Source organism: Pistacia vera, unplaced genomic scaffold (genome assembly GCF_008641045.1).
Source record: "Pistacia vera cultivar Batoury unplaced genomic scaffold, PisVer_v2 Contig737, whole genome shotgun sequence".
Classification (NCBI taxonomy): Eukaryota; Viridiplantae; Streptophyta; class Magnoliopsida; order Sapindales; family Anacardiaceae; genus Pistacia; species Pistacia vera.
In genome coordinates this window covers 280,348-293,739 of record NW_022196598.1, presented here as the reverse complement: position 1 = coordinate 293,739, position 13,392 = coordinate 280,348, and the positions used below count along the sequence as shown (strand labels likewise).

General features: G+C 34.6%; 2 protein-coding genes across 4 annotated transcripts; both read left to right on the top strand.

Annotated features, from left to right (window-relative positions):
- Positions 1-2,154: 2,154 nt before the first annotated feature.
- LOC116115334 (amino acid transporter AVT1C-like) lies at positions 2,155-9,651 on the top strand. 2 transcript variants are annotated; one of them, XM_031401492.1, is made up of 13 exons: positions 2,155-2,295; positions 2,933-3,163; positions 3,930-4,252; positions 5,185-5,399; positions 5,644-5,667; positions 7,544-7,724; positions 7,823-8,042; positions 8,138-8,273; positions 8,496-8,515; positions 8,878-9,023; positions 9,105-9,148; positions 9,233-9,295; positions 9,377-9,651. In XM_031401492.1, exons 2-13 carry the CDS (start codon positions 2,970-2,972, stop codon positions 9,473-9,475), a joined length of 1,665 nt encoding a protein of 554 aa, XP_031257352.1. In that variant the 5' UTR covers positions 2,155-2,295; positions 2,933-2,969; the 3' UTR covers positions 9,476-9,651. The 2 variants fall into 2 exon arrangements, with proteins under 2 accessions (XP_031257352.1, XP_031257353.1); XM_031401493.1 differs by having other exon boundaries at positions 2,173-3,163.
- Positions 9,652-10,241: 590 nt separating this feature from the next.
- LOC116115344 (thioredoxin-like 3-2, chloroplastic) lies at positions 10,242-13,271 on the top strand. Of its 2 annotated transcripts, XM_031401504.1 has the most exons (5): positions 10,242-10,757; positions 11,614-11,688; positions 12,299-12,365; positions 12,813-12,830; positions 13,006-13,271. In XM_031401504.1, the coding sequence occupies exons 1-5, from the start codon at positions 10,432-10,434 to the stop codon at positions 13,108-13,110; spliced, it is 591 nt and encodes a 196-aa protein (XP_031257364.1). In that variant the 5' UTR covers positions 10,242-10,431; the 3' UTR covers positions 13,111-13,271. The 2 variants fall into 2 exon arrangements, with proteins under 2 accessions (XP_031257364.1, XP_031257365.1); XM_031401505.1 differs by lacking the exon at positions 13,006-13,271 and having other exon boundaries at positions 12,747-12,830.
- The last annotated feature ends 121 nt before the right edge of the window (positions 13,272-13,392 follow it).

The window sequence follows — 13,392 nt, the reverse complement described above, 5'->3', positions numbered from 1 at the left end:
CCCAATTATTTTTTATCACATAATGTTGTATGAAAAATGTTATACGAAAATGTTGTATTTGTAATATTATTCTTATAAGATTAGAGGGTGATTTATGAATTATTGGGCTCCTGCCCCCTACAAGTCAATTTAAGAATGAGTTTTACTAATGAATTCATAACAATTAATATTAAAGCCAGTTGACACCATAACAGGTTCTTATAGCAGACGAGATGACCTAGTTTGGCAAATGAGTCGGTGTAGATGTTGGCTTCGAGAGCGTGGTTATTAACCTTTTTAATTAACTAAAACTAATTTTTACCATATATATATATATATATATATATATATAATTTTTAAAATTATATCCAAAAGTTTAGTAAGTAAAATTATGATGTAGATTTGAGATTTGATGTAACATATTGATAAGTGAAGAAGTAAATGACATATTCCCATCCAAGGTTTGACGGAATCCTAAGTTAGTATCCAAGTTCCATTTATTCCAGATTTCTATCCTTAAATGACATTGTTAACAATTTTTAGGGTAGTGAGGGTACAATTACCATAATGCCCTTAACCCTAAATTAATAAATTATGTTTTAACCCTTAAATTACTAAAATTATAAAATTAACCATCTTATTTTGAAATTACTTCAATTACACACTTAGTGATTGCGCACAGTCTCGGTTTTCACCGGATTTGGGCTGTTTTCTATGGCGGCGAACCCCCTGGTCACCTCCATCACCTTCCCCATCGCCTGTCGTCTAAAACCCCTCTAGTTCCCGACTCATTGGGCCCTCTAATCATTGGTGCCGTCAAGCTTAGGTTTTCGTCGTTCTTCGCTGGATTCCGACGACGAAAATCCAATTGGACATCACCACTGCAACCAGCGTCTCCAAATCTACAAAATCCCTATGTCCCCAGCAACTGTTTAGTGACCATTCGCCGGTGGAGACCGATGAAAACCAGTCGCATGTGGCGACTATCATGGCTGGTGATCGGCGAGTGATGAGGGGTTTTGAAGGGTAGGGTTTTGTAGAGGAGAGGATGAGGGTTCGAATGGTGGTGCCAAGGGTGATTTTGGGTGGAAGAATCGCTGGAAAAGGGCAAAAAATGTCAACGATGATGTTGGCTAATGTGCGCTAGAGTTTTGTTAGGGGCGACAATTCGCTAATGTGTGCCTCTTCTGCGAAATGACTAATTTACCTCTGAGCCGTTATATCTAACCATTTTCTGTTACTTTAAGAGTGAGAATCTGAAATAAATGATACTCGGATACCAACTTAGGATTCATCAAACCTTGGGTGGGAATATGTGGTTTACTCTAAGTGAAGAGCTGGAATTTTGGACGGCATCTTTATCCATGAAGAAGACATTCCCTAACAACACATGTGCAGAGAAATTTTAATTAATTAATTTTCTGAAATCAATCAAATCAAACACAATACGCGGTGGATCGCTTGTGATTCTCATTTTGTTTTCTACTTTCTATTTTACAAATTTTATCACATCCCATCTTTGACTTATTCACTCATTTATTTAATTTAATTCAATTGTTTTTAGAAAATTTTATTATAAAAATAGTTCCAGATGGGATCTAGCAATTAAATCGATTTTTGATAACTAAATCCTTATCGTTATCTCATAATATTTAATTAAATGGGCCTAATCCCTATTAAACTTAAAACTTATTGCTCTACATCTATCTCAAATTTCCCATTTGAATTTACTTAAAATAAAAATAAAATAAAATATCCTAAAACATGTTGTCAATTTGATATATAGTTAAATTAATATACAAGTTAATACAACTGGATTTGTATAATATTGAGTAAGACTGAGTTTTACAATCCAATAATCATTGCCTTGTTATATTCAATCTCATTTTTAAAATATCAACTCTTTTGTCTAATCTCTCGAACCAGTTTATGCGTATCTCAACTAATTTTTAGGACCCTGAAATAATAATTTATTTGTTCCTTCCCACTTATACATTACTAAAGTTGAGTTAATCGGATTTAAGTCCCAATCGGGGTCTTGTCGTTTAAAGCATTGGGATAGACTCTGAACTCTTTCTCTCACAAAATTACATAAAAAATAATTCATCTCTTTTGAAATAAACAAATAAACAAATAAAATTATTAAAATCCCAAGAAGTGACCGGTAACAATATTTCATATAAATGGCAACATGCATATGGAAAGAAAACGAAACTCAGACTCTTTCTGCTTCAAACAAAACAGAGCGCCTCTGTTCTTGCTGTAATTCACAACACCCTCAGAATTCCTCAAAACTCTCTCTTTACTCGTCAAAAGGTTCACTTGCCTTTTTCCCTTCCTCAATTCTTTCTCTCCGGAAAACGCTGCAATTCTCGCGTTTAGAGACTCCTTTTTTCTTTTTTTTTTTTTTCTCGAGCAGCTGCAGCTTTTAGAGCTGCCAGACAGAGACACATTACTTTCTTACTGTGGCGTTACAATCTAAACTTTGAATAAATAAAAATCTGGGTTTATTGTTCTTTTAAATCCTGCCTTTATACTTCATATTTTACGTACTTCTGTTTGTTTCCCAAGAAAATGAGTAGAATAGAATTTTCTAGTTGTTTTATGTTGTTTCTCTTGCCTTATGTTTTCCAGCTATCAAATGGATCAAATTTAAGTCCTAAAATAAGTGGAAATCTGTATGCTTTCAGTATTTAGTTATCTGATTTTTTCATTTATTAATTGTCATCGTACTATTGGTTGTTATTTCCATATATATATACAATTTTTAGACCATTTTAGCCGGAAAGTGGCAACAATATTTATTGTTTCTATATCTGTATGATTTGACTATCGTTTATTTCCTTCTGGCAGAATTCTACAATTTCATTCGTTTGTTTAGCTATTTAAACCTTATTTGAATTGGGTTGGTGGATTTATATTATTTGGTTGTGTTTGTGATTTGTTTCCATAGAACTTTTGTTTAGAAAGAGTAGGAGGAGGAGGAGAAGATGATGAAGAACTCGGTTTCAGATCAGAGTTTTTACATTGAAAGTGAAGAAGAAGAAGAACATGTAGAACAAGACGAGGAGAAGGAGTTTAAAGATGAAGAAGATGATGGCAATGATTCTGATTCTTCTGGTGAGATCCATCAACAAAACAACCCTGGTTCTTACAACACTACTTCTTGGCCTCAAAGTTACAGGTTCTTATTTTACTTTCTGCTGATTTCTGTATTTCCTTGAGGTTCTTTTTGAAGCTTTAATTTTATTTTCAATGAATATGAATCAGTATATTTTTAGCTTTAAAACTTGCATCTTTCAGTTGAATGTTCATATGAATTTTATTTTCTGATTGAACAATTGGAGAAGGGAGAAATGTAATTTTGAAGCTTGGTGGCCTAAATGAAAACTACAAAGGGAATGAGCATGTTTTGTGAAGAAGACTGACGAGGGTGTTGGGAGGAATATTTGATTATTGGATGGCTTTGATTGATTTTTGATAAAGGAAAAGAGAGTAATGGAAGGTGTGGTTGGGTAAAGTTTCTTGCAAAAAGTTGTAGCAGTAATTGAAAGGCTAAACCCTGTCCACCTAAATCATATAAAATGTGTATGACTTTGGCCTACATATCCTTATTGCAATTATTGGATTTTGTTGCTGTGATAATATTTGAGACTTGTTTTCTGCCCAGGACCTACCATTCATGTTAATCTATTTGTTATGTTGTTCTAGCGCGACTCATTAACATGCCGTAACGGCTCCAATTTCTGCATGACAAAAATAGTTACTTTCAGTAGTGCATAAATACCTCTTCCATCCATTTCTGATGGTTTCTGGAAATTTTGAGTGATATGCGAATTATTACAATATGCATGATGAAGATAATGAATTATACTTATTTTGTTTATGTTATGATGCAAAGGCTCCTATACTAAGTTACACATACTTAACACATTTGATTAATATTTCAGGCAGTCTATAGATCTGTATAGTAGTGTACCATCTCCAAGTCTCACGTTTTTGGGCACTCCTACAATGTCAAGAATAAGCAGTTCCTTTCTTTCATCTTCCCTAACAAGGAGATATACTCCTGAATCGTTATCTGCTGCGACAAAGCCTCTTCTACCAACAGTAGCAGATGAGAAATTGCCTCCACAAAGGCGTAGTTCTCATTCTCTGCTTCCTCCTATTCCCTCAAGGAGGGCTTCTGTGATCAAGGATTCGAAACCATCCCATGTCTCCCATGAAGTTCCACTTGCTCGCCATAGCTCATATGCTCAAGCTGTGGTAAATGGTTAGTATCAGAACACTTGCTCGTTCTTTGTATTTGCTTATTGATCTTATAGCTAGTTAGTTTCATTGAGTATCAAATGTTCACAAAAATTTAGTCAGCCGGATTTGGATGTTAATAACATTTTTTCATTGTGTTTACTTGCAAATCCTTGACAATAAGTACACTGTAGTAAAATCCTTTCCCCAAAATTCCATGGAATGGGGCATCTTTAAGATTAAAGTAGTGACATTGTTGGCCATTTAATAAGCAAAAAAGCTTAGATTTTCTGCCTTCTGCCACTTGTTGTGCCTGGAATGACTACAGCCACCAAGCCGAATCCAATCAGCAGGGGCCACATAAGTCAATCATGTTGTGTTAAATATGCTGACACATCCTCACCAATAAACTCAAATTGCTGTTTATCTCTTTGTCAACATCACTCTTCCACATGGCTAGAAACAGTCCTCCAGCTTTTCAATTTATCCTGTTTGTTTCAGCTAAGTTGATTTACATGCCTCATCATCTTGTTTTCAGGATTAAAATAACATAAGGGTGTTTTCTTCATCTTTAAACAACCAAAATTCTCTTCAAATCTGATAGATATTTTTATTGTTTATGTTTGTATTTTGCTGCCTTTGTCTCTAGCTAATCGATGTTCTTTAAACAGTCATGCATTATGACGTTGTGACTTATCCTTGTTGCACATGGTGCACATGAAAGGAATGACTAGCCAACAAGAAATATCAGTGTCCATATTTAATAGTCTGCTATAGATAGTCACTGCAGATTTTCTTTTGTTATGAACTTACCGTTTCACTAACTGTAATTTCATTCAATTAATAGAAGTTCAGAAAAGAGTTTTAGTTTTAAGTATGGCCTGAGAAGCGTTCTCAGATCCTGAAAAATAAATCCAGTTATTCATAATAATATTCCAAAACAATTCTGCAATGCAGGCATGAATGTTCTGTGTGGAGTCGGAATTCTTTCTACTCCATATGCTACAAAGGAAGGAGGATGGGTTGGACTATCCATTTTGTTAATTTTTGGAGTGCTTTCTTTCTACACTGGATTGCTCTTGCGTTACTGCCTCGATAGTGAACCTGGCCTTGAAACGTACCCGGATATTGGCCAAGCTGCATTCGGTACTGCAGGCCGAATTGCTATATCAGTAAGTGCTTTACATTTTCATTTTTTTTCAACATTACTTTGTAATTTTGAGAAATTATCTCGCAGTAAAATATTTTACCTGTTTTCCCTACCTTACTTTGCCAATAAGAAACAAATGTTTTTATCATTAAAATCTGCAGCTCTGCATCTGGTGGAAAAAGACGTTAAAGATTTAAAAAAGAAGAGTAATTTTTTACTGGGTACTGATATTGTCGTTTGTGGTGTTGTTTTTTGGTTGTGTGCAGATAATACTATACGTGGAATTATATGTAAGTACAGCTGGCTTCTCTTCTCTTCTTTGAGTGCTTATCATATCTTGTATTTTTTTATTTAAACTGTAGTTGTCTACTTAGCATAAATGTGAAGCTAGATCCAGTAGGGCCACCTCTGAATACAGGCCGAGCCGAGCCGAACATTACGGTGTTCAAAGCTTGGCTTGTGAAAATTTAACGAACTCGAACGCGAACCTAGGATCGACGAGCTCTGAAAAGCAGGCTTGAAGCTCGAGTTAGTTAAATAGTTTTGAGCTCGAAATTAACTCGCGAAACAGCTCGTTTATGAGTCCTCAATCCAAAGCAATCCTTCCAAATAATCTCAATCCAAAGCCAACCCACTCAAGATAACCCCCAAAAAAGGCTAATTGTCACCAAGCATCATCAAATCCAAAGCCAAACAGTCGCAAATATATCACTCAAAATTCCACCAGCTGTGAGAGAGAGAAGAAAAGAGAAGAGAAGAGAAAATTAAAGAAAAGAGAGAGAAGGAAGGGGATGGAAGAGCGAAGGAGAAGTAAGAAGAAACGTGAAGGAGAAGAAAGGTGGAGGAGGAAAAAGAAGGAGAAAGTGTCGGCTGGCTGCTTCTGGGGAAAGAAGGCAGGGTTTAGGAATTGGGGTAATTTATATGGGATATAGTTAATTACTTAAAATCCCCTAATACTTAAAAAAATAACATTTATACCCTTTCGCGCCATTCACGAGTTTAACCAATCGAGTAGTGGGTGGTTCGTAGCTCGGCTCGAGAAGGTATCCAAGCCGTTCGATCTCGAGCTCGGCTCATTAGACTTGAGCCGAGAGCTATCCGTAAGCGGCTTAGCGAGCCACCAACATACTCCAGGGGCACAGATTTTCAGATGTGTTCCCAGAACCACATCTCTCCTCTGACGGCTCATTATTGAACTGATACAAAGCAGAATTTTCTGCTGAAACCAGCTTTTATCTCAACAAATATTAGAATTTAATATTTTATAACACGGCACAAATCTCTTTCCATGTTGGGTTGGTGTATTGGGCCAAGACCCTGCCACAGACAAAAAAAAAGTCACACTGTGTTGGGTTATTTTGGATTGATTTGGACCCGATCTGGCCAAGGCTGATCAACAATTATGTAGATCATGACATGACATTGCATAATACAACTATAACTTGGCTGTGTAATGCCTAAACAGTAAGCAATTCTCCATGACCTTACATTCATGAGTGGAAAATTGTGACACTCCATTTGACATCTCTAAATTAGCCTCTCATACATTGATATTTTAACATGGTAGAAATGTAGTGCAAGGGATAAATTTTGTTTGTGTTTCCAATATATCATCTTCACCTGGATATATTAATCCATTAATGTTGAATCAATCATCTGTTTATATTCAGTCCATAGCATTAAAGCATTCCTGAGGAACCTGAGTTGTTTATACCTGTGCACAGCTATTAAAATTCAGTGTTCACTGTGATTATATAAAAGATGGAATACGATATTCAGAATCGAATACCTGAAACCATAGCATAATCTCAAATGAGAATTTGGTAAAAAGCAGATCTTGTAAAATAATTTACATAATACTACACATATAACATTTTATACAACATAATGTGACAAAAGATGATTGATTGATTTTAAATTAAAAATAAACTTTCACCCAATTATCTTTTATCACATCATATTGTATGAGAAATTTGCATAAAAATGTTGTATGTGTAATATTACTCAAATAATTTTCAGGGAATATCATATGTCCTCATGTTCATTAGTTTTTACATTAAGTTTTGCTGAGTGTTGCCATTTCCATAAATTTGCAAGATATGTATAATCTTCTTCTTAAAATCTGTCTTGAGGTAATGAGGAATCCTATGTCTTCTTCTTCTGCAGGCTTGCTGTGTTGAATATATAATTTTGGAGAGTGATAACTTGTCTTCATTATTTCCCAATGCACATTTAAGCGTGGGTGGTTTTTATTTGAATTCATATTATTTGTTCGCGTTGATGACTACCCTTGCTGTTCTTCCTACGGTTTGGCTCAGAGACCTGAGTGTTCTTAGTTATATATCTGGTAAGCATGTTGGTCTTGTTTGACTAGTGATTTGTGTTTGAAAAGTTCATGATGGTCTTGTTTGAATAGCACTCAATATGTATTTTCTCTGTTTCCAGTTGGCGGCGTTATTGCATCAATATTGGTGGTCTTCTGCTTGTTTTGGGTTGGTATGGTGGATGAAGTTGGCTTTCACAGCAAAGGAACAACATTAAACCTCGCTACTTTTCCTGTTGCTATTGGTCTCTATGGTTACTGCTACTCGGGACACGCTGTATTCCCAAACATCTACACTTCAATGGCCAAACCAAACCAATATCCATCAGTCCTCTTATTATGGTAAATAAACAGTTACTCATTATTTTATGGAATTCTTAATGTAGTTAATTTGATGTTACTATTTTCATCTACAACTGCTCTTATTGAAAATGCAGTTTTATTATCTGTACCTTGATGTATGCCGGAGTCGCTGTTATGGGGTACACGATGTTTGGAGAATCAACAATGTCACAGTTCACTCTCAACATGCCTAAGGACTTGGTTGCCTCAAAAATTGCTGTTTGGACTACAGTATGTTTGCGAACCATTTCTACTAATCGCTTAAATTATCAATGCTTTCCGTACACATTTGCCAAATTTTGATACCCTCCAGTGACATTTTCTTTCTTCCTTTTTCGATAATTTTTCTACATTCCAGTATGTAGAACTGTTTTTGAGTATCTGATATGTGTATATTCTATTACATAATATTCTGTAAATTGGTTCTAATAACTTGTTTATTTCCTTTTGCAGGTGGTTAATCCATTTACCAAATATCCTTTTCTGAATATAATAAATCAACATAGAAAATTTTAGAATGTGTTAAAAGAGTTTTGAGTCAACTGCTTCTTGCCAATGCTTTGAGTTTAACTTCATGTTTTACAAAATATTTCCTTATATGACAAAAGTGCAGGAGAGAAAGAACAATTACGGAAATATATTTCTGTGTATCCTGTTGCAATTCAACCAATCGATCAGAAAGTAAGCGTATTCCATTCACGCTTTCATGGTATAGTCTCATTGGTTAATTGTATTGCAACAGAATGTACAGTTAGAAACTAAAAGCAGAGAAAATGAGGGCGATCACTCAAATCACAATATGGTATAAACTTTGCTTTTCCTTAATCAGAATTACATATGCATTAACCATGTCTCCAGTGGCATTGAGTCTGGAGGAATTGATACCGTCAACTCATCTCAAGTCTAACATCTATGCTATCTGCATTAGAACCGCATTAGTGATCTCTACCTTGTTTGTCGGCCTCAGTGTCCCCTTCTTCGGTAATCCTCTCATCTGGAGCTTTCAGTTTCATATTCTGTTTCTTAACAGAAGTTACTTCATCATTTTTATACCATTTTCAGGTCTGGTGATGTCCCTGATCGGATCGTTACTGACAATGCTTGTGGTGAGTTTTGTTTAGCAGTTTCAATTATTTCCTCTTGATGAAGAATTCTGCTCAGGTTTATGTTAATAAATAATTTGTATGCAGACGTTAATACTTCCTTGCGCTTGTTTTCTAAGCATCTTGAGGGGCAAAACTACCCGGGTTCAGGTATGATCATAGCATAAACATTTCTTTACAATCTCTTAATTATATTCATATAAATGCTTACTTCTTGTTGTTTCTGTGTAGGTTACACTTTGTATTATAATTATTGTAGTAGGGGTTATATCGTCGGTGATCGGAACATATTCAGCTCTTTCCAAAATTATCGAGAGCTTGAGGAGCTGAAAAATGATGAGCAAGTTTTTCCAGCAATGAGAATACATTTTACTTGTGTAGAATAATAGCTTGTGATGAGTATCTATCTTTTCTATTGTTCTCAATTTTGGACTTTGTATTTACACTCTGATGGTGGAGGTTCCATATGCACTAAATGGAATAAATAAAACCATAATTCTTAAATCTATAATATTGTTATCATTATTAAATTTTATATTTCACAAAAAAAAAATATATATATATTTTTTAAAATTTTTATATTTTGTCAAATTGAAAAAACATAAAATAATATTAAGCCACAACTCAATTTCACAACATTCTTTTACAACCTCAACTTGACAGCTGTCATGTCAGCTCTTATCACACCCAAAGTATCAAATGATTTTGACTGCACACGAATGGTTGTTTCTTAAGAACGAACGATCGTTCTCTCATAAGAAATGATTGTTCCTTACCAAAGAACAACAGTTCATATGAAACGATTGTTCTTTATGAATGAACGGTCATTCGTCTTTAAGGAACGACTATTTGTGTTTAGTCAAAGTATCAACTCTACTATTACGTTAGGGTTGTAAGAGAAGGTTATGAGATCGGATTTTAGAGATAGTATTTTTGAATTATTTTTTGTCAATTGAATATCAAATCACCCCTAACTATTTTATTTATTTTTTTTCCATTTCAAAACTAATTGTCCCTATTACAACACTACATTAAATATTAAAAAAAAAAACAAAAAAAAAACAAAACCATTTTATACGGGTCCAAACGAAAAGTCCAATTCCAATCCGGCGGCTGAAACAGTTTCCAATTGTGGAGTCCCTGATCATCACCGGAGGGTCCCACATAAGATCACCAAACTTGTCTCTGCACTGCAGGGATTAATTCTTAAACCTTAGCGAACTGTACTCAAATGTAAACATCGTCCCTCACTTTTATATGTTTCTTCTCCTTTGTTTCTCTGCAACATGTCTGCTACAATAACACGCCTCTCTCCATCTCTTAAAACTCTCAACCCACGTGCCCATTCACGTGATCTCTTTCTAACCCATCGAATTCCCTCCGTTTCCGCCTCCAAAAACCTTTCTTTGCCTATAAAATCTCTTGCTTTTCCCGGGAAAATCCATTACGTGATTAAAGGAGAGAGATTTAGAGTTTCGAAAGAAGGGTCTGTACAGCAGCTGGATAATGACGCGCCTGTGTCGGTTGAGCTTGCTCGTATCAGTAGCGAGAGCCAGTTCGATCGGGTCATTGCTGAGGCTCAACAGCTTGAAGAATCTGTCATTATTGTCTGGTACTGTGATTTAATAAGATTTTTGGTTTATTTTTGTCAGAAATGAAGCTTTATTTTATTTGCTGAGTTTTTTTTTTTCCCCTTGTTTTATTGATGATAATGAGAATTTTAATTCAATAGGTTGATATTGCAATTCGGTTGTTTGTGAATGTATCTGGGTATTAATTGGTTGTTCTTATTTTGTTGAGGGTAATTAAATTTGGTTGAGTTTTGTTGTTTGCACATTGAGTTTATGTGGAATCAAGAAAAAGGGTAGGAAAATTTCTCTGTTTTGGCATACTTTGGCTCCTCTTTCTTTGCAAAAAATTCTGATATTAAAAAATTTGCTCTTTTTTATTTCCCTGGAAAAGATCCCTGTGGCTAATTTTTAATTAGTTTGAACTCTTTTCAAGTGAGTTTTACTCTAAATAGCTGTCTAAAATTAGATTAGTACACCATTTCTAAAAACCTGAGACAGATAATTACATTTTATTGATCACTTCAAGGGCTGTCCACCTGAGAAACCCGTCTTTTCTAGGTGACTTGTTTGGGAATTTGGTAATCTTCCTTAGTAATTTTAATCTTTAGGTTTTGAAATAGTGAAATGTTTAAGTTGGACTAATTCGTTTGTGAATTGAACTTAAGATGGCCTAATCCCATTCTGTGCTTCTTGGAAATAGTTGCAGTTATTTTATTATTAAAATTTCTCTGCTTTCATTGTTGATGCAGTTCATTAAACATCTGCTATAAAAGTCATTATAATAATTGATTTCTTCTGGTTTTTAAAGTACCTCATGAATGGCTGCTGTTTGTGAATCCATTGTCTATCCCTTTTCCTTGCGAACTTTTACTAAATTGGTATTATGTGAACTTGTAGGATGGCAACATGGTGCAGAAAATGTATTTACCTCAAACCAAAATTAGAAAAGTTGGCAGCTGATTACTATCCACGGTTAGATTGATTTCCTCTCTGATCATGTAAACAGTTGGAATAATGTAAAATTGAAGCTTTTGGACGAATGATATTGTTATTTCTTGAGTTGATGTATATACCTGAAGCTTTTCTGCATACATTGACTTCATCTTTTGTCTACTTTTGCCAAGTAATAAAAGATTATCCTTCAATGATATAGTTACTGTACTTTTTACCTTTCAAATATGTGGCATAAAATTTCATTCTCTGATTTCATTTTTCATTTGATTTTGATAGCTTAGAAGAGTCACATACTCTAATGAAATCTTTTTAAATTTTCTTGCATTTCGATCGTTCAGTTGCAAATTGTAAAGTTTTCCTTTACAGAAGCACATACAGAACTTGCAATCACCTTTTTTCTTTCTTTGGGTGTGGAGTGGATTTGACTATGGTGAGACATGGCCAAGAAAACATACGAGTTAAATTATACACCATAAACTACAATGAAGTTTGTTTTTGAGTGAAGTATTACATGTCTGTTTGTGTTCTTTATGAAATTAATTGTGCATCTCATATTGAGTAAGCTAGATTAAAGTTTACTGGTTATAATTTTCTTTTTCTTTTTCCTTCTGTATAATGATTGCTGTAGATTGCGGTTCTACTATGTGGATGTCAACACTATTCCCCACAAGCTTGTTGCTCGTGCAGGCGTCACGGTAAGTCTCTTATAATTTGATAGGGCATATATTTCTTTGATTTGTGCTGATATCCAATTTATTATTATTCAATAACTTGTAACATAGCAAATGTTTATTTTAAGTGGATACTTTTAACAATTATTCTCTTATGTAGAACATTAACCGTTTAGTTATTAATTCTTTAACTAAATGCAATTATCAACAGAGTGATATTCCAAATGCATATTATTTTAAACACTATGAGAAAAGATTTTAAGGGTAATAAAAACAATATTTGTAGTACTGATGCAAAACAGTTTGAATAATATGAAGTAAAAATGCTATAAATTTTGATGAGTTGGAGAGTTGATGAGTCAACACTTGTTCTTAAATGATATTCAGTAATATATATATCTGCAGAATGGTGATTGACCCTCAATTTTCGTTTTTATGTGTCTGCTCATGATGAACGCTGGAATCCTGCAGAAAATGCCGACTATTCAGGTAATTTTCTTTATGAATATTTTGCAACTATATGCTTTTTGGTTGCAAATAAGCTGAATTAATCCGAGTATGCTGCTCAAGCTCTGATCTGTTGAAGTGTGATTGTTTAGTTCGTTTTTATTGCTCCCTATATTTCTTCCTTGACTGGATCTGAGTAAAGGTATTCATGTTACAGCTATGGAAGGATTGCAAGAAACAGGATGAAGTGATCGGTGGCCATAAAGCATACTTAGTCATTAATGAGGTTCGCCAAATGATTGAAAACCAGAGTACCATATGATTAATGGTATGAATGACATTTTTTTTTTTCCTTAATTTCTACCTTACCTGTTTTTCAGTTTTGAAATTGTCGAAAATTTTCTTTGTAATTAGTTTCCTGATAAAAGAAGCAGGAGAGCTTACAGCACTAAGTGAAATTGGCACTTGTTTCAGCCAAATTCTGTGTACAAATCTCTTTCCATGTTGGGTTGGTGTATTGGGCCAAGACCCTGCCACAGACAAAAAAAAAGTCACACTGTTGGGTTATTTGGATTGATTTGGACCCGATTGGCCAGGTGATAAC

What these genes read in the sequence shown, in the direction of transcription:
- LOC116115334 (XM_031401492.1), top strand. Translation starts at nt 2,970, where the DNA reads ATGATGAAGAACTCGGTTTCAGATCAGAGTTTTTACATTGAAAGTGAA. An exon ending in GTGGTTAATCCATTTACCAA is followed by an intron (nt 8,516 to 8,877) that starts ATATCCTTTTCT and finishes AATCAGAATTAC; the next exon opens with ATATGCATTAACCATGTCTC. An exon ending in CCTCAGTGTCCCCTTCTTCG is followed by an intron (nt 9,024 to 9,104) that starts GTAATCCTCTCA and finishes TACCATTTTCAG; the next exon opens with GTCTGGTGATGTCCCTGATC.
- LOC116115344 (XM_031401504.1), top strand. Translation starts at nt 10,432, where the DNA reads ATGTCTGCTACAATAACACGCCTCTCTCCATCTCTTAAAACTCTCAAC. An exon ending in GAATCTGTCATTATTGTCTG is followed by an intron (nt 10,758 to 11,613) that starts GTACTGTGATTT and finishes GTGAACTTGTAG; the next exon opens with GATGGCAACATGGTGCAGAA. An exon ending in GCAGCTGATTACTATCCACG is followed by an intron (nt 11,689 to 12,298) that starts GTTAGATTGATT and finishes TGATTGCTGTAG; the next exon opens with ATTGCGGTTCTACTATGTGG.